Here is a 20,983-nt window from a genome sequence, read left to right as displayed (position 1 = left end):
AGATACACAGATGCATTACGTCTTGAGAGGCAGTCCCATACAGCACTGAATACTTTGGCAAGCTAGTGTGTGCTAGCTTTCCCAAAAGCTTCACATTTGCTATAAATTATATTGACATTAAACGATTCCCTTCAGGATGAACAATGCACGCTGAATGTACCTTTTTTACAAAAACAGGGTTCACTAAAAGTTGGATGAGATAAAAAGGGATTTGTAATGAATTGGGCAAGCTCTAAAAGTAAAGAAGGTCCAGAGGAATCTGATTTGTTTACGTACAGTTTGTGTTATTTCAGCCATGCACACACACGCACACACACACACACACACACACAGTAAAGTGTTTCAAGAAGCTCTGCTTCCTGTCATGAGTCTTCTGTAGACTCATACTGACAGCCACAGCTGCCCAGACCAAAATACACCACGAGGGACCTGGTCCGACCCAAACATGGGAGAGCACTCGCCCCACCTATACGTCCCCACTGCCTCTCCCCCGCCGGGGCCGGGTGACGAAATCCTTAGAGGGTGAGGCTATTTCGGGCTGCAGTTGAAGAGAGCCAGGTACCAAAAGGTTTGTCAACGAAGACTCCAACCAGAACTGTTGACCCCCCCCCCCCCCCCCCCCCACCCACTCACTCTCTCTCAATCTCTCACTCTCACCCCACTCCCTCTCTCTCTCTCCCTCTGTCTCTCACCTAACTGTTTGGTCCCCTGTGTGTGTTTGTGTGTGTGTGTGTGTGTACAATGACTCTTGGGACGATGGACAACGTGGAGGTGTTTGACGCCGGGGTGAAGGGCCGGGGACTGAAGGCCACCCGGGACCTGTTGGCCGGGGACGTGGTGTTCGCTGAGCCCAGCTTCTCCGCCGTGGTCTTCGACAGGTAGGAGGACGCAGTCCTGTGTTACATGAGTTACGGCGGATTATTTAGATTAAGAGAGAGAAGAGGTTTGTAGGACTGGGTATGCGGTCCCGTGTTTAGCTGATGTCAGCGGAGAGACTGAGGCCGGATCTGTGATGTCATTGATACGTGTTCAGGCAGTGGTTTTTGCATGATTGCATGACGTCATTTTACAGAGTCTGCATTTTTTTTCTCCAGTTTTTTTATAAATTCTGACAGTTTATAATGTTACAATTGAATTTGTTAAAACATTTGTTAGATTTTACTTCTGAGTCTGATCGTGAACAATGCAGTTTCTGGCCTATCAAAGGTTTCATGCGTCGATTCTCTTTCAAACTAGATAAGTTTGCCATTGACTATTCTGAACGGGAGAAGATAATTATTGTTGATTATCGAACTTGATTGAACTTTTCTTCGTTTTGCGAGTGCATGTTGTTGAAATGTGTAATGTTCAGTGGGGTTTGAAGTTTGTAGCCATGATCTGCTAGCATAGTTTTAGAACCATATAAGAGCTAGTATCTACCTTGGCTCACACAAGCATGCATCCAAGATATCTGCCTAATGTAAGACTGACAGGAGCTATCCAAAACCTGTATGCATGTATATATATATATTTATATATCGGCTTGCATGCGTGCGTGCGTGTGTATGTGCACATGTGTCTGAGGGTGTATGTGTATGAGTGTTTCTGTCTGTCTTTGAATGCGGGGGCTGTGTGTGTAATAGAGTGTGTGTGTGTGTGTGTGTGTGTGTGTGTGTGTGTGTGTGTGTGTGTGTGTGTGTGTGTGTGTGTGTGTGTGTGTGTGTGTGTGTGTGTGTGTGTGTGTCTCACGGTAGCCCTTTTTGCTTATACACAAACAAGCCACAACAGAGATTGTCTCAAGGCCAAATTCATCATTACAAGCATTAAGGCGCTGGATCGTCTCGCTCTGCTTTTAAATGGAAACAGCGGAAGCCGGTGAATAAACAGTTTACACAGAAGCTCCTCGGGCCTCTATCTTGGGTCTGGTGTGTACACAGGGCCAGGCCATAAGCCTTTCAACGCTGTACAGAATTTGTGTTCAAGCTTGACGTGCGAAAGGTCAGACAACCTCTGCATTACAAAGTCTGGCGGCTCGCAATGGAGAAACAAACTTTGAAAAGTACTTTTAAAAGCACCAAGAAGTGTTTTTTATCTCGTCTGTTACAAAAAGGCAAATCCTAAATGTTGCAAACATGGCTGTCCCAAAAGTGGACCAATTTGACGTGACAAGCTCATTGAGTTTAAGTGAATTATAAACACCAGACGACAATGATTTTTGTTATTAAAGTAGTTAATAGTAAAGTAATGGTTTCTATTGTGAAGTATTTAAGTTACCAAAGCTTTTCGGTTATTCATTACTCGAAGGTCTATTGATCGATTCTCACTGTAACTTTAGACACAATAAAAACAATGACTGTATATACCAAATAAAGTGTGGTGCAAAAAAATTGTTGTCATTGTTGATGATCATTGTTGAAAACAGTGATTTCTTCTTAACATTGTCTTAGCAAGGATTAAGGACATATTGATTTATATGATGAATGATTATAGTAAGTTTAAAGGTGCTCTAGCAAGGAGAGCCCTCTCCCTCTTTAAAACTCTAAATTCTTACGTATAGCGCCTTTAAAGGTGACAGATTAAACCACCAGGTGTGAGTGTGATTACACCTGTTATAAGCCGTTTTTGAAAATCGGCCTCTTCTGACATCACAAGTGGGTGTGTCCACCTAGACTTGTGATGTCAGGAGAGGCAGACGGCTTGTAACGGCTAATCAGACTCACACCTGGTCGTATAAACGTCACCTTTATTTAAGTGGTTCCGATGCCTATCCATTCATCTCACTATCCTGCCGTTTTGCCTTCTACAGTTTGTCCACTGCGGTGTGCCACAACTGCTTTCGGCAGCAGGCCAACCTCCACCGCTGCGTTCAGTGTAAATTCGCCCACTACTGCGACCGCACCTGCCAGACCGCCTGCTGGAACGAACACAAGAAGGAGTGTGCCGCCATCAGGAGCAGCGGCAGCGCGCCCAGCGAGAATGTCCGGTAAGGATAACAGAACATTTCAGATCATTGAAACGACTACGAGCTCTTAGACTTAGAGGGAACGGCTTTTAGTGGTTTTGGTTATGTTATGGACATTTGGGAGGGAGTGGTGCCACCCCACGCCCCCTCCTGGACCCGCCCCTTTAAAGGACACAATACAATGGATTAGAGTTGTTGTTTCGATACCAATACAAGTATTGAAAATTCCTCCGATACTGGAGGAGTATCGGCGAGTATGCAAGTCTGTGCACCGATGGATACCATTACATGATTAGCTAATTTACTACACAGACAAAGAACTTCACAAACACGTGCAGTGTTATGCTGCGTTCGTAATGGTCGTAATGGTCGTAATGGGAAACGTGTGATCTCCGACCTACGTGCGTTTTAGCTACCAAGTCGGAAAAGAATGGACGCTTAACTAAAATAATACAAATGTATTATTGTAGCAAGTAGCATTATTATCGACTATAAATGTTAATGGTGTCGTTTGAAAAAAATCTGAACTATTCCTCAAGTTCAGGAATCGGTATCGGGAAGGAAAAAATGGTTCTCAAACCTCTTTTGCTAGCCTGGCGGCGCGCATGCTGTGGCGCATCCAGAGGGACACGGGGGTGGTCTCGGACGGTCAGCTGACCTCGGTGGACGAGCTGGTGGACCACGTGTCCGACCTGACCGACGAAGACCGCGAGGAGCTCCAGATCGACGTCCACAACTTCATGGACTTCTGGCCCAAGAACCCCCGGAAGCCGCAGCCAGTGGAATACATCTCACACATCTTCGGCATTGTAAATATGCTTGTTTAAATAAAGTAGTAGAAGTTAGTATAAGACTAGGTCACATATAATGTGAAATGTATCATTAAATAAAATATCTTGGCTAACAAGTTTACAGCTGACATAAAACTATTTTTGTATGAAGTGTGTTTGTGTTTAAGTCAAAAACACAAACACAAAAAGGTGGTCATCCAATCCAATCAAACTTTATGGACAGAGCTCTGTCAATATTTTGATTGGATTGGATGAACACCTTTTTGTGTTTGTGTTTTTGACTTAACGAGATGGCTCTCCTCGCAGATCAAGTGCAACGCCTTCACCCTGAGTGACCAGAGGGGTCTTCAGGCTGTGGGCGTCGGCCTCTTCCCCAACCTGTGTATGGTCAACCACGACTGCTGGCCTAACTGCACCGTCATCCTCAACCACGGCAAGTATGTCGGCCAACCGCACGTGAATCTCCTCCCTTCTGAGAATATAGACTGTGAGAGAGGAGGATAAAAACACGCTTTTTCCTCTTGTTTTCTCAAGTCAGTCAGCCTTGAACCCTGCCCTCCACTCCAAGAGAAGGTTGGTCTGAGCTTGTATTCATTGACGCCGGTATAAAGGTTATGTCTTGCAAACACCTACCTAAAAAAGAGTTTAAGATAAACTCTTAAAATAGTTTCAAATAAACTCTTTCAACTTATTAAAAGAGTTTTTTTTTTTACAATAAACTATTTAAAAAAGAGTTTAAATAAACTATTTTAACTCCTGAGTTGACGCACACACTCACTCAATGCTGGCGTGCTTTTATTTTGAAGGATTGAGTTGCGTGCCCTGGAGAAGGTTGCGGAGGGTGTGGAGCTCACAGTGAGCTACGTGGACTTCCTGAACCTGTCTGCCGAGCGCCAGCGCATACTGAAGAAGCAGTACCACTTCAACTGCACCTGCAAGCACTGTACCGAGCATATTAAAGATGACCTGATGATGGCCGCCAAAGAGGGGGAGGGAAGCAAAGTGAGAGAAAGATATGGTTGTTTGTTTTCACAGGAAGGCCTGCATGTCAAAGGAATGTAAGCAATGGCAGACAATTGCTGCTGGTTCTTACAGCCAGATGTTCCAGTGGTGGTAAATATGATCTTTACCACACAAACCCCTTACCGTTTACCTAACACCCCCTCACCACAAGCCTTGCCTATAACCAAACCTAATCCTTAGCTACATCCTCATAATACCTACACTTAACCATCTCTCACATAAACACCCAATACCAACTATGATACTACCGTTTACCATTTACAACTACATCAATAAACCTTTCATAGCATGCATATAGTTTAATCATAAAAAAGAGAAGGACAAGAAGAGAAAGAAGGCTTCAATTTGATCTAGAAGGTTTAATGGCAAACCGGTTAGGATATGGTTCGATCCGAACAGGTTTAGTGGACAACCAATTTGGGTATGTGTGCTTATCCTAACCAGGGTAGTCATTAAAGCTTAGGCCAGGTCCCTGTGTCCTCAAAGTAACAACCCACTAAATTGGTCTTGTTTCCGCCAATGGAGCCCCGACAATAAAAAAATATACATTATGAAAGATTATGTTACGGGTAATAAAGAAAACACAATGAGCAAGGCTTTTATGTGTTTCGATGTCTGTTCATTGGGCCAAACCAAGTCGAATGGGTTCCATCAGCAGTGGTCTTGTGACAGCCATTTTGAATGTCCTTGGCAGTCCTTGGCATTCCATGCCATGCCCTTCTAGTGAGATAGGCTAACGCTGTATCTACTCACTATCTGATCACATGTGTAGAGCGTGATCATTTGTTAAGAGGTATCAAACCTTTTTTGAAGAGCAACATTATTTAGGGCCGTCATGGTGTATCTATGATACAATAGTGAAATAATATAGAAATAGTTAGTCAGCAAATTAAAGCATGTTAATCTCTTCCACTCACCATGTCTCTGTCCCTCTAGCCATCTGCTGAGCTCATCAAGCAGGTGACCACCGCCAGTGAGGAGTGTCTGGAGAAGGTGGCAAAATGCCGTCTCCAGGGAGACTTCCATGGGGTAAGTTGTTTATAGGATTTTATTGTTAAAATGTGGGGTTTCTTTTTTAGTATTTTTTAAATATTTTTTGGGGGTATTACATGACTGTTTATCCATTTTATCAATATTTTTTTTCTTTATTTTTTAAAAGAATATCCCTTTTACATTTTGTATGCATATATGTTTTGTTTAACTTTATGATACTCCATTTTATTAATGGAGTTAATTTTTTTCTCTTTTTTTTTAAAAGAAAGATCCCTTCCCATCGATTTCCTTTCCCTAAACAAAAACAACTAAATGTGTTCAGGTTGCCAGGTTGTGCGGGGAGTGCCTCTCCGCCCAGGAGAACGTCCTGGCCGACACCCACCTTTATAAGCTCCGCCTGCAGAGCACCGCCAGCGAGGTGCTCTCCTACATGCACGCCTTCGCTGAGGCCGCCGCGTACTCCCGCAAGACCATCGACGGATACATGTGAGACACACACACACACACACACCCCTACACATACACATACGCACACACACACACACACACACTTTATACTCACTGCACCAACATAGCAGAAACAAATACCTTGTATTTGCAAACCTGCATTGCAATAAAGCTCTCTCTGATTCAGAATGTATTATGGTAATGCATCCCCAGGGTGTTCATAAAGTGATCATCTGTCTTCCCGACAGGGCGCTGCATCACCCCACCAACGCCCAGCTGGGCATGGCCATCATGCGGGCCGGCGTGACCCACTGGCACGCGGGCCAGATAGAGGTGGGCCACGAGCTGATCTGCAAGGCCTACGGCATCCTCCTGATCACCCACGGGCCCAACCACCCCATCACCCAGGACCTGGAGGTACGGGAGGGGGTTATCGATTTAGTGGCCGAGGATCTATAACCAAACTCTTTGGATGGATGGCCTGACCGAGTTCATTGTCATTACATTATGACAATATTTGGCACTGTCGGGAATATATGTATAAGGAAAAAGGTCAAATTATTTTGTATGCAGCTGTTTTCAAAGTCATAGTCCATGCAACCTTGCAAATGGATTTAATCACCATAACCACAGTTGACGTTCCCCCAGATCAATGAACCCGTTATCATCGAACTTGGCAACACAGCCTTTAGTGATCCATAATGGCACGTGAACCTACCTCACCATGCGGTACCAGGCTGTCTGTATGTGACCACGGCGTCTCCGTGTTTCTCCGCAGTCCATGCGTAGGCAGACGGAGATGGAGCTGAAGATGTTCAAGCAGAACGAGGAGGTGTACCGCACCATGAGGGAAGCGGCTCTGAAGAAGCAGCCAGCCAAGGCCATGGCAGAGAACACCTCCACTGAGGAGAAGATAGAGGACGTCTCCCGCAAGCAATAAACTAACCACGCTTTTCTGTGAATTTACAACCACGCTCCCATCTTCTTTAGGACTTAAGCGATCACCTTAAGGCCCTTTGAACACCTATTTTCGCCTCTGTGACAAAGGTCTGTGCTCTGACTGGCTGGCTGGTGTACATTGTTTTTGATGCACTGTTCTGAAGCCTCAAAACTCTGGTGTCTGTACCAACGTTGTGGAGTGTGGAGCTGCAATAATAAAAGATGAAAGTTTGCCGTTTATAAACCGTGTTGTCTCAAACCGTGTTTATTAGTGTTCCAGTTCATTTAGGGTCAAGGGTCTCTTTCAATTCTTGTTTTTAGCTCAAAGCATTAGTTCAAACAAAGTATGCACACAATAATTGCCTACTTTATTATTTTGATGTGTTCTTTTGACTTCTCTGCAACCTTCCAGATACTAGATAATGCACACACAACATAAGTTTCCCTCTCATTGATACATTTATTACTTCTATTTTTACTTAAATTGTGCAATTATTCATGAAAATCCTCTAATTCCTTTTTTTGCAAGTTGAATCTTGCTTCAAACAAGAAGACGATTGTATCAACCCAACACAACTAAATAAGGGCGGTTTATTCAGGTTATGCTTGCATGTGAACATTGCTAACAAAAGTCGTGTTCGTGGTTGAATGGACGCGTTGAATAGTTTAGCATTTACACCCAACCCTTTTGAATGTAAGGCCTTTTCACGTGGCTTTGAAAACATAGTTCATTAGGTTCAGCGGGTTTATTTTGCAAAATACAAATTCCAATGTAACCCATGAGCTTACTTTGGGATGTCATTTGTTTTCAGTTGATCTAAGCCTCTGTATATAGCAGAGGGAGCCGTTTGAACTAATGTGGATACAGCAGCAGCAGCAGCAGGACCTTTCGACACCTGTGGAGCCCCAGGACATCGTCCCCTTGAAACGCTTCAACTACGCGAGCACTGCCATTGGGCAGTACCTCTCTGCTCTTATTTGTGTCGCGTTTTAAGTCAATTTAATTTGAATCTTATCTAATAAGTAAATCAGAAAAAAATATTGGAATATTCCAAACAAAAAGGGTCAGGTATGTACAACATAATTGACGAATGTGAGAAACAGAACCAACAAGTGACTAAATTAAACTTTACGCATATGTCCTGGTAAGGTATTGAACCGAATCAACAATAACGTTTTAGAATTTGACTTTTGATGCGTGTTGCATGTGGCCAATCCACAGAAACTCTTTTGGTCTGTCTTGTTTACATTGTGGGATATTAACAATTCTGCTTAGTCAGCAAATTAACGGCATATCAAAATCCATGGCTTTCTTATGTTTTTTGTTAAATGTTATACATTTAAATTGTTTGCAGCCAGGTTGGGGTCATTACAGGCAACTATTCAACTACTTTCCCTTCTTTCATATGAATGTGAAAAGAAAATTCACCAAATAACTGAACAGATAATTGCAATTGTTTTTATTCATTGTTCAAATTAAATAGAGGCAATATATTTTCACTTTAGACAAACACACACCAATATTCACACTTCATTGCTGGAAAGAAAGAGGGAGGGACTCATCATATGCAAAGGAAGGAGGATATGTACCCAAACTGTACAAACAGTATAAAAACAATGGATTTTAAACAGCAGAACTGGAGCGATAGGTTTCTATCAGCACCGCAGCGCAGCATGAAGCCCTGAGGTACACCGTTCACATCTCTCTCTGGGCGTCTGCATGGAGCGCCATTTAACCTTAGTGTTCTCCGAGGTCCAGCATCTCCCCTCTGAAGGAAGGATCTAGATTTATTCCAAATATATTACTTCTGTTTTATTCCTATTATCTAAAATAGTGATTTAAAGACTCGAGAGAAAAGTACCCTTGCGATCAAATATAAAAAAAACGTCTCAGCTCACGTGAAAAAAGTCAAACAGACACACAACAGCTTCCGTGCGTACATATTCCCAGAGACGAGGAATTCCTTCAAAGCCACAAAAAAAAGGGACAAACCAAAGAGGAAGGCGCTAACTTCTTGAGGGGGGGGGGGGGGGGGGAGGAGAGACGGCGCTAATCCCACGTCGGGGAAACACCCCGCTTCCGTTCCCTCGACTTTCTTTCTCGAACTCCTGGATGCTGAGAGTGACCCTCCTTCACTGGAGGACGCAGATGTCATTGTTGTCCTGGCTGTCGCGCCCCTCGCCCCGGCGCTCCTCCAGGCTGGGGTGGGTGTAGCTGTGCAGCAGCGCCTCGCCCTCCCCCGGCGCCCTGCCCTGCTCCAGGGTCTGCCTCAGCTCCCTCAGCATCTCCTTCCCCTCGCTCGCAGGCAGGTTCCCCAGGTAGTACTGCGGAGCCAGCTCCACCAGCCTGCACAACACACACACACACACAGACACATGGACGCGCACACACACATACACACAACCACAACCACCCGCACAACACAAACAAACACACACACACACACACACACACACACGCACGCGCGCGCGTACACACGCGCAGATACGCGTACACACACACACACACACACACACACAAACACACCAACAAGCACACACAAACACACACAAGGCTTAATGGTTAACCACAGACACACATACAGAGGGCGGAATACACAACACAAACCAATAGACAAGCCGTGCTTGGCGTCTGGCCCTCCTGCCAGCTGAATAGACCTAGACCATGAACCCGGCTTAGAGGCTGAACTCACATGTGCGGGTGCACGTGGGAGGCGGTGCAGATGCAGTTGTCGTGGGAGATGGTGAAGTCGTGGTACAGCACCCAGGGCGGCGGGTCCGAGGCAGGCTGGCTGCACAGGTAGGAGGAGAAGGGGTGGAGGTGGGCCACGTGGCGGTGGGTGAGCAGCAGGTAGTTCCCCGAGCCGTCCACGTCGTGGGCCACCTGCCGGGGGGGGGGGGGGCAGGTTTTGTTAAATGCATATTCTTCGGCTTTTTAAACGTGCATCGTTTTTTGAGTTCGGGATGTTTGATATGGGATGAAGCATAATATAATGCTCCACAATACAAACATTAAACATGAATACCTGGTATGGTAAATATATTAAATTGGAGGAGGAATTTGATATTTAGGATAAACTCAAGACTTGCAGAGTAATTGTAACGTATTTGGTTGCTGAATCAAAACTAAGTGAAAGGTATATATAAAAAAAAAGACATAATATCATTGGTTATGGATATGTAATATATAGATAAGATACTCAAACACAGCCTTACCTTAAGGAAAAAGCCGGAGATGAGGGCTCGCTTCACGTTGGTGCAGTTGTCCTGACAGCCGAAGGCGGGGGGGGACACAGGAAGCTCTATTCGCTGCATCACCTCCAGAAGCTCCGCCCGGATCACCACAGCCAATCGTAGTGCAGCAGAGCTGAGAAAGTTTGTCGTGCACCACGCCTCGTCCTGTTTATCTGTAATATCCCCGACATGCACAACATAACGCATCTACAAACCTCTCTTTTCAAATGAAATGCACTGTATAAATATACCGTATATTCAATCAATTAATTAAATCATTGAAAAAGGACGATTGCCCGAAACGTACGTTCTACGAAAGCTTGATAGATATTGATGAGAGTGAAGTGGTCGCCCTCTGCGTGCAGTAGAGGGCGCCGTTGGGAGATCACAGCTTCTTCGCCGGTAGGAGCTGAGGTCATGAAGCAGGATGGAGCTGAGGAGAGGAAACGGAATACCGCTTTGAGTTAATAACGGCCTGTAGACATGGAAATAGATCTTTCAACAGAGGTGAAGGATTATCCTATTTTATGAAGTGTGTGCGACGAGGTATTCATTCCTGTATGTTGGGTTCCTAGGCAATTGAGATCTGCCTTATAAAACAATAAAGAAAGGGAGGAGGTAAAGGAGGTGCACACACCCTAGCAGAAAAATATTGACGCTTTCCGAAGTCAATGGGTTCCTGATACAAATTCACATCTTGCGGGGTATCACACACATTGGTCATCCATAATATGTTACACACACACACACACACACACACACACACACACACACACACACACACACACACGCACGTATGTTTGTCTACCTGTGAGCATGGCGGCGATGGTGAGCAGTTCGTTGACGCAGTCGTACTCGCAGGCGGCGATGAGGGCCTTGGCCAGCGGCGGCTCCAGGGGCAGCTCCGACATGATGATGCCCACCTCCGACAGGTTGCCGTCGTCGTCCAGCGCCGCCAGGTAGTCCAGGTCCTCCAGGGCCTGCATCAGGGCCTCCGGGGCTGGGAGGAGGGTGAGAGAGGGGGGGATGGATGGAGGAGGGGTGAGAGGGGAGAGATGGAGGGAGGAGAGACGGAAGAGGGAGGGGACACGGGAGGGATGGAGGAGAGAGGGATGGAGGAGAGAGATGGAGGAGATAGGGATGGAGGAGAGACAGGGGAGAGATGGATGGGGGGGAGAGAGATGGAGGAGAGAGATGGAGGAGAGAGATGGAGGAGAGACAGGGGAGAGATGGAGGAGAGAGATGGAGGAGATAGGGATGGAGGAGAGACAGGGGAGAGATGGATGGGGGGGGAGAGAGATGGAGGAGAGAGACGGAACAGAGACGGAGGAGAGAGGGATGGAGGAGAGAGTTTGAGGAGTGAGGAGAGAGACAGATAGAGAGATAAAGAGAGATTAAGAACAGAGGTGGAGGAGAGGTCGAAGGACCGCGACGGAGGTGAGCGATAAAGAAAGAAGGAGAGGACGAGAGAAGGAAGCGAAGACAGGAAGAGAGGGCGGAGAGAGGGGAAAAAGGAAGATGGAGAGAGAGAGAGAAAGAGGGAAAAGCAAGAGAGAGAAGGAGAGAGATTGTAAAGAAGAGGGGATAAGAGAGGATGGAAGAGAAGGAGAGAGGAAGAGCGGGGTAAATAAAGATACACAAGTTGGATGGTCGATAGCTCATGCGATTGCTTGGTTTTGGGGCCAAAACGTTTCTTTGTTCAGAAAGAAAACGTTGATGAAAAAAACATGCATATAGCTACCAGGTCTGTCCAGGAACTTGCACTGCCCCATGTCAGCGATGTCCAGCCGTTTGAGGAGCAGGACGAGTCTGCTGAGGTTCTCCTCCACGACCCGGGGACAGTGCTCCTCCTGCATGCCCTGATCGTACAGCGCCTGGGGGTACAGACGCACACACAGCCCTGGGGGTGGAAGAGAGGTTTAAAAAAACTGATGCATTCAACACATGTTGAATATAATGTATTAATTAGTGCAGAGCAGGGATTATACATCATACGTCATACCAAAGTGAAAATAACAATAAAAAATACATGCACACAAATGAAAAGGCCAGATTATCGGACCACAGCTACTGTCACATTTGATTTGATTTGAAGGGTCGGTAATCTTCTGTATTCAGACGTCCTACCTTTAAGGCAGCTGTTGACCCTCTCCGTGCGCATGTCTGCCTGCTGCTTGCTGATTGGCTGGAGGACCTGGGAGTTTGCCCGTATTTGTGGATTGTAAACCTATCATGAAATAAAATAAAGAAGAATAGAAACATTGATCTGACAACCCTGTCTTGAATCATACATTTAACTACTTCCATTTAGCTACTACTCAAAAAACTGGAGTTTGATTTCCCACTATAATAACATTGGTAAAAGTAAGTGAATTCATCCTTTTAGCAACAATATACTTTTTTTAATATTGTATATATTATAATAAATATTTAGATTGTATTCTTATTATATATAATATTTCACATGCTAGTTTAGCAGTGTACGCCAATAGGACAAATAAAAGAGCAAGTAAACAGCCCAGTCCTCTTTTCATTTACATTTACATTTAGGGCATTTAGCAGACGCTTTTATCCAAAGCGACTTACATCGGTTAATACACACATTGACACACCGACGGCAGAGTCAACCATGCAAGGCGACAGCCAGCTCGTCAGCAGCAGTTAGGGTTAAGTGTCTTGCTCAGGGACACATCAACACTCAGCTAGGAGGAGCCGGGGATCGAACTAGCAACCTTTCGGTTTCAAGACAACTGCTCTACCTCCTGAGCTAAGCCGACCCCCCGGCGCGGAACTCACGGTCTTGAGCTGCAGGCCCGTGTCGATGACGTAGCGGATCCCGGGCATGGAGAAGGACGCCTCGGCCAGGGTGTCCGTCAGCACCACCCGGCGCCGCCCCGCCTCCCCCCCCCCGCCCGGCCCCCTGGGGGGCGTCGGCGGCGGCGGGGGGACCTCGGCCTCGTACACCCGCTGGCTGGCGGCGCCCAGGCCGGCGTGGAGGGGCAGCGTCCGCAGCGGGCCCAGGTGGGGGCTCAGCGCCACCGCCTCCTTCTCCAGCAGGGCGGAGCACTCCTCCACCTCCTGGTGGAGCAGAGGGGGGGGGGGGGGGGGGGGGACAGGGTGAGACTGAGGGTGACTGAGGGTGGAGCGAGAGGAGCGTTGGGAAGAGACAGGGCAGGTGAGATCAGATAGGATTTCTTTTTTTTTGCAGATTAGTGCCCTATGTGTGCTGGCGGGTGGAGGCGGGTGGAGGCAGGGTGGAGGGCGGGTGTAGCGGGGTGGCTCAGGGTCGGGTGCTAGGTGGAGGGCTTTAAAGCGGACGGGCCGAGTCAAGGAGAGCTGACAGGTTGGAGGCGGGGATACTGCTATGAATATCGTTTATTTCTATTAAGGTACCGTGGGCATGTTAAAGAAGCAGGTGGAGCAGTACTACAAGGCTTTTGTACAGGGGAAGGAGGAGGAGGAGGAGGAGGAAGAGGAAGAGGAAGAGGAAGAGGAAGAGGAAGAGGAAGAGGAAGAGGAGGAGGAGAAGTGGGTGGGGTCTAAGTGAGCAAGAATTTCAAAATAAACCACCCAAGGCAAAACAATGTGAAAAACATCTCCAACCATCGTCATCATGGACATCGGTATCGCTCAATGCTTTGCGGCCCCTTGCGTTCGCCCCCCTCCCCCCCCCCCCCCCCCCATCTCTAAGGAGGTCTACGTGGCGCGGTGGGGTTCTCACCTGCGCGCTGGCGAGGAACACCATGACGTGGCCCTCCTCGCCCCGTCGGTGCAGATCCAGGACCATGTGACACGCCGCCACCAGGCGCTCCCTCCCGGCCGCCGGCTCCCGGTACACCGTCTCCACCCGCGGCCCCGGCGCCGCCACCGCCGCCGCCGCCGCCGCCTCGCCCTCGGCCCCCTCCCCGGGGCCCTGCTCCGGCCCCGGGCAGCCTCCGGACGCCCCCGCGGGGGGGGTGGCGGCTGGGGCGTCGGGGGCGGGGTCCAGCGCGAGGAGGGGCGCGGGCCCCAGGAAGGCGGCGAGGCGGGGGGCCAGCGAGGGGTGGCAGAGGAGGACCACGCGGAGGTCGTGGGGCCGCTGGCGGCACACGTCGCACAGCAGGCCCAGCAGCACGTCGGTGGGGATGGTGCGCTCCTGCAGCTCGTCCAGCACCACCACGCCGTACTGCCGCAGCAGGGGGTCCGACATCATCTCCTCCAGGAGCAGGGAGTCGCTCATGAACCTGGAGGGGGGGGGGGAGGTTGGAGGTGAGCGGTTGGAGCATGATGGGCAACGACTCACAGGATGGTTTAGGATGGAAGGATATCAGCCCCCACCCCCCCCAAAGAGACGGTACTGAGGTTTATGTTAAAGGATCCTGGTCTCTTTTTTTTTTTTGAAGAAAAGCTAAACCATATTCTCCTCAGAGAAAGGCCCCATTTTCTGTCTGGCTTAGATAAAACTGTAGAACTGAAAATCCCACTCCTTTTAACATTTTCCGAGAGGCTTATAATGGGCTCAAGGCCGGAGCGATGGAGAGAAACAGAAATTGAACTTGTGGTCTAAAAAATCTGGATGCTCTTAAAAACCTAATGGATTATTAGGATGGATTCAGAACCTCAAAGAGCTGAAATGGCCCAGTGTAGAAAAGAGGTATCAAAATATCCAATTCCAGAAAATGCTTCAAATGAATGAAAGAAACGAATTCATGAAATACAAAGAATATAATAAACATGAATTGTAAAGAATGCAATGGTTATGGTCAATCAGGTCCACCTCCTCTTTAATTTCCTGTTTAATTTTCTGCATCACAGAAAAACCTGCCACCTACTGGTGAAGTGTCCCAGATTCTCTATTCTTTATTTACTTTGATTTATCAAATGTTATCCTTTGAATCATTTAGTCCAACAACACCAGTGCACAACGGAAAGCGCTAGTGCACAAGAGGGCGAGAGTGAGACAGGGAGAGAGAGCGTGAGGGAGAGAGAGAGAGAGAGAGAGAGAGATTATCTTTCAGGCGCGTTATACAGCCACACTGTTGCTACCAATTTAACTATAAAATTCCGGCCACAATGGGAGGCTAGGGCGGGACCGGAGTGATGAAAGAGGAGATCATGTAACCAGTCTACTCAAGAGATGGGCGACTCCCTCTGAGAAAGCGCCTGAGAAAAGAGCTTATCTACCTACAGGATGAATAGTATTTGTGTTCATTTTTGTATGCGGGATGGACACACACACACACACACACACACACACACACACACACACACACACACACACACACACACACACACACACACACACACACACACACACACACACACACACACACACACACACACACACACACACACACAGCAGCCCAAACAGGTCCACAGGATGTATCTTTTTACAATAAGAAAGGCTTTAAACACAGAGTCTTCTCCTAGCTTCCGTAATGAGACGCATTTCAAGTAAAACAGGATATTCTTGGGCATGGTCCTGGGGGGGGGGGGTTCAGACAATAGTGGGAGTTGGGAGTGGACCATCATGTACTATTCTGTTACTATGTGACTATCAACCAACAATGTAATAATGTTATTGATATTGTGTACTGGCTGCATTGGTATCTCAGTCTGCTGTGTGACACGTGGACCTACAACATGGGTGAGGACTCTTGCACAACAACGGTGTTTATGTTGTGATGCGCTGTAAAGCTTTCAGCCACTGCAGACGATAAAAGCACCAAGCGCTGTGGCTCCGGTAATGTGGAACGCCTAAGCTAGCCGTTGGCGGTCCCTGGCGTCGTGACCTCTTCCCCGCAGACACTAGACGAAACAAAGGGTGTACCTGTGCTCGTTCGCAGCAGCCCCCGTCCCTCACCTGAGCAGGGTGTCCGGGGTGCAGCTGTCGTCGTGCGGGACCCTGTAGCCCACCTCCAGGCCCAGGCTCAGGTCCATCTCGTCGGCCACGCGCAGGGCCAGGCTGCCCGCCGCCACCGAGTGGGGCTGGGAGCAGCACACCAGGCCCTGGGAGAACTCGTGGGACAGGGCGTACTCCACGCACCACTGGGGCACCTGGCGGGCCACCGACATAAGAGTTAGACGGGGACACACCGGGGGGGGGTGTCGTCAGGTTGCCTTAACGAGCTAGCTCGGCCATGTCACTGTAATCACTAGGATTGATCAGAGGTACCAGCCTACAGACTTTGGCAGTAATCGAGTCCTCTATACGGCCCTCTGAGAGGGCCGTATAGAGGACTCGATTACTGCCAATTTGAATCAACGACGTTCTGTGAGTTGTGTGCTGTTCTGTGCAGCCAAACCTCCATTATTGCTTAATCCACTCAAAAGATAACGATGACCCTGCCGATGCCTTCACCCGACAGAGATGTACCATAACACTTCCAAAATAAACACAAGCCAAATCTCTTCGTATATTTGAGCAGGCTTTTTCGGATTCGATACTTAAACACAACCCAGAAGTACAAATGAACAACAGAATTGAAAAGCACCTTCCTGAACCATGAGGGCTGACTGTGACTCGCGATAGGACACTATCATGATGATGAACTGTCTCGGTGTCTTATCAGTCTCATTTGAGTAGAGGGGAGGTATGAGCATGGATGTGTTGGAAACATACTCTGGGCCCCAGAGGTAAGGCATTCCTTAAGTATTCCCCAAGCCACGTAACCACCTACGAAAACCCTCCAGAATGGTGACGTGATTATTATTATTATTATTAGGTGACGTGAACAGTCATGATTGCACTCATAAACCTCTGATTGTCGACTCATCTGTGAGGGAAAGGCAAGGGTTTAGGACTGTACTGCTCAATTTTTTGAGCGTACACAATGTTGTGTCATACACTACACAGCGTAGTTCTAGATGGCTCTTGGGGGGCAATTATAAGATAGGAGAGTTAGTTGCAGGTGTTGTCACTAATCACTAATCATCACCAGAGATCTCCTTCAAATCTGGCAGCAAGCGTAGCCACTGGGCAGAGAAAGAGAATAACCTTCAACATTGTTCAGATAACTCGATTGTTGATGCATCGTGTTTGCTTGGGGGAGTTTTGGGGGATCCCTGCTAGTGTTGGGGTCAAATAAGATAGAAACATGTGATTCTCGCTAATCTTTGCTACCGAACTACCAAAAAATCGAAAATTCATATTTTTTTGAGGCAGATACATCAATGTACTCTAAGCGGGGGTAAATCAATGGTACCATCCTAATAGCGGACGACCAAGGACCAGCAGAACCCAAAACACCAACTTTATCCACACAAGAGATAAAATCACCCCTAAAATTCAGAATCGTATCGTAATAGTTACAGAAACTCAACATCGAATCACAGCTCAATAATCGGTGTGACTTCACTAGATCCGACGCCCCTTGTCCACCGTACCTGCGTGCTCTTGCCCACGCCGCTGGGGGCACTCAGCACCACCATGCTGTGGCTCTCCAGGAGCTCCAGCAGCCGGTACTTCAGCCTCCAGACGGGCAGCTGCCGGCGTTCCCCCAGCAGGACGTAGTACCGCGACGAGAAGGGCAGGCCGTCGTACGGGTTCACCTCCAGGTCACCCAGGCCCTCCTCGTCCTCGTCCTCGTCCTCGTCCTCGTCTCCCTCTCCTCTCTCCCCGCCCTCCCCCTCCTCCTCCTCCAGGTCGTCATCAGAGAACAGGGAGGAGACGGAGAGGGAGTCCAGGGTGGCTGAAGCAGGGGCGGGTTGGGGGCCAGGGGAAGGGAGGGTGGAGGGGGAAGCTTGTGGCGAGGACATCCTCCCCCCCGGATGGGGGATGAGGGCGATGGGGGCGAGGGTCGGAGATCACCTGGAGACAGAATGGAGAGTGTTATGACTGTGAATCATTAACAGGCTATCACAGCTCAATTATTAGTGAACGCGATCAAACATGTTTTTGGTTGGCAGGGATTTCTACCAACCTTCCTGAAGCTTTTTATCATATCCTCGAGGCATCTTATCACATTCCTCTTCACATTCACTCTGAGCATCAAGTGTTTTCGTAAAAATATGTGAAAGAGTTGATACAGTAGCTGGTCTTTGTCTTTCAGAAAATGTGAACCAGTGATGCTCGAATGTACGAGTTGTCCTCCTTACACAACTCTGTAAGAAGCAGCGTGATGTAGGATCGGTTTCTTACGATCTCTGCTGGTTTGAGTTCTTGTTCTACACTTGTCCTTTAACCGCTGTATCGAAATAGGAAGTGCCTGTAAAACGGAGTCAGCCCACGCTTATTCTGAAAGTCACCATGAATATTGAATATAAGATGGTCCATTCTCCATGAGCTTCATTCAAGCATTTAGGATCTTGCTTTGTATTCTTCTCACGGTCTGGGGATCTAATGAGTGCTCCTTTAGGAGAGAAGTGAAAGTACCGCAAAACGTTGGTTTATATTAGATAACGCCCTCTTTAATCAATACACATCCTATTACATGCATAATCTGTTTTTCTGAATGATATGGTCAAATAGAGCACTGCTGATTAAATGTAGAAGTTCTGCTCATTGAAAATGAATCAGAGGGGTCCCACAATCGTCTTTTAGAGGGTCAGGGCATGTGTTTGGTTCACCTTTAACAACCTGATCCTCTGTAACCAGGACGATTGCTGTCCTTCAGCATAGCAGCAGTTATAACATTTTTCTTTCCTCACTGGGGTTGCCGGTTCAAAGCCCCGCCTGAGGGTGGGTCTATCGGACATCTCAGCTGTCCTATACATTCAGCGGTACAGGCAAACTCCTCTAGTTGCACTCTCATCTCCCCACATGGCCCTGTAACAGCTGATCATCAGCTGTTTGAATTACTTGACCACAGAAGGAGGTTTTCTTCACATCGAAAGCAAAAAAAACTGATCAAAAGGAAGAGAACCATTCAATTCTCAAAATCTTGTAACACTCCCCTTGATATCAAACTGGGCTTGGTTTTGAGGTGTTGTTTAGTTGTTTGTTTGGTTTTAGCTCGGTATAAAACTAACAGTATTGCATACTGTCAAATAATACAAAACAATGCCAGTTCTCTCACATTCATGTATTTGTTATTGCTATTTGCCGCAGCTTCAACTTTTAGTATTATTACTATCGGAGTCTGTTGTGCAGCCACGTAGCAAGTCTAGACACACTCACTTCCCCTGCTATGCCACAGGGAACAATTCTGAGAGGACACCTTCTCAAAGTGTGTATTAACCTCCGTATTCCGTCTGTAAAATGTAATCATTTGCTTTTATATTAGTTTGTAACAGGTGATTTAAGCTAGGCTCTGGCCAAATAGCCTATACGGCAAATGTTCTTTGGCAAGGTAACCACCTAGCCTAATGTCAATAAGCCCAGACCTACTTCACCAACATGGACATGACTTCACCAACATGGACATGTGCCAGGACGCATGAGTATTCAAGAAGACATGCTAGCATTAATGGATTTCGCCCACAGTGGACATTTTTATCTATTAATAAATGTGAATAGCATGTCAACAAACAGTGGCTGATTGGCTCTACTGAACACGACGGACTATAGTCTCATACGCTGTTGGTATTTTCTGCACTGTAATGTTCGTGTCCCTGTACTACAATGTTGCAACATAACACAACGCAGCATAACATAACTCCACAGATAGTTTTAACAGGGGTTTTCAACAGGGTGAGCTGGGGAGATGTATACAGTCTGTGTACAAGAGGAAAGAGTGCTATACATGTCAGGCGCTATCTAACAGCCAAGAAAAGCTGGATGTTGGATGTGAACTTAATCCAAATATCAACAGAATACATAGGAACATCTAACACACAGACTCTATCTCATTCTGCAGACACCTTGAGAGTCTGGCCACAGTGTAAAGTCAGCTGACATCCACACTGTCTTCAAGAGCTGGAAACAAATAAAGCATTTGCAAATATCAGGCACTATCCCGCCCTTGTACTGAAACAAGTTTACCTCTTTAACATATCAGATGATTAATCCGAAGAGATTCATGGGTTGCAGGACGCTGGGCAAAAACAAAAAACAGCCCCACTGTCCAGGAAGCTTTGTTTAGGTATCCACTGATGGCGAAACCACGAAGGCAATACCGACCGATCCCCTAGGCGGAACGAAGCCCGTCTTTCCCCAGGAGAACGACCACAAATATATAATCCAGGAAACCGTAGATCCAACGAGAGTTTTCATTCGTGTTTGCCAAAGGGGTCCACTTTTGATATGACTGCTGACAATTGATAATAATATCAATGCTTTATTGTATTGCGCTACGGACCAGCCGCCATGTTTGGTTGTCTGACTGGGCGCAGGTGGCGTCGACAGTCAAAGGGGCGGAGCCTTCAGAGATGCTGTCAAACCATGACATACATTTAAAGAGCTAGAAATACTCTACAGTAAAATGACAATATAATATCCATCTAAACATGTTTTTATATTTGTATTGCAGGCCTAGGCTTTATTTATATTATACAGCTATAGGGCTACAAAAATGTAATCCATAATCCTTCATCCTTAAATCTGTCATCAAATTAAATGCAACATAATTCTTGGTTTCCGTTAATCGTATTATGCATTTTTTTTCTGAAACTCAAGGTTGTGTACTTGAATGTTTTATAGTGCAAGTTGCACCATTGTCACTTTGTCACGTCCTTCCCGAGATATCAGGGACAATAA

General features: G+C 47.0%; 2 protein-coding genes across 2 annotated transcripts; one reads left to right on the top strand and one right to left on the bottom strand.

The window, feature by feature from the left end:
* The first annotated feature begins 627 nt into the window (after window positions 1-627).
* smyd1a (SET and MYND domain containing 1a) lies at window positions 628-7,378 on the top strand. Its single transcript, XM_060049916.1, has 10 exons — window positions 628-878; window positions 2,786-2,962; window positions 3,534-3,750; window positions 4,039-4,169; window positions 4,267-4,305; window positions 4,539-4,734; window positions 5,692-5,784; window positions 6,071-6,234; window positions 6,444-6,612; window positions 6,974-7,378. Exons 1-10 carry the CDS (start codon window positions 742-744, stop codon window positions 7,133-7,135), a joined length of 1,485 nt encoding a protein of 494 aa, XP_059905899.1. The 5' UTR covers window positions 628-741; the 3' UTR covers window positions 7,136-7,378.
* A 1,201-nt stretch (window positions 7,379-8,579) lies between these two features.
* On the bottom strand, window positions 8,580-20,625 carry dqx1 (DEAQ box RNA-dependent ATPase 1). Its single transcript, XM_060049915.1, has 12 exons — window positions 20,270-20,625; window positions 17,734-18,157; window positions 16,211-16,404; window positions 14,090-14,591; window positions 13,165-13,446; window positions 12,496-12,595; window positions 12,110-12,268; window positions 11,177-11,368; window positions 10,676-10,801; window positions 10,351-10,541; window positions 9,828-10,018; window positions 8,580-9,481 (listed from the first exon to the last, which is right to left on the bottom strand). Exons 2-12 carry the CDS (start codon window positions 18,103-18,105, stop codon window positions 9,268-9,270), a joined length of 2,523 nt encoding a protein of 840 aa, XP_059905898.1. The 5' UTR covers window positions 18,106-18,157; window positions 20,270-20,625; the 3' UTR covers window positions 8,580-9,267.
* Window positions 20,626-20,983: the final 358 nt, after the last annotated feature.

This window comes from Gadus macrocephalus, chromosome 4 (assembly GCF_031168955.1).
Source record: "Gadus macrocephalus chromosome 4, ASM3116895v1".
NCBI classification, from domain to species: domain Eukaryota; kingdom Metazoa; phylum Chordata; class Actinopteri; order Gadiformes; family Gadidae; genus Gadus; species Gadus macrocephalus.
This window is presented reverse-complemented; position numbering and strand designations above follow the sequence as displayed.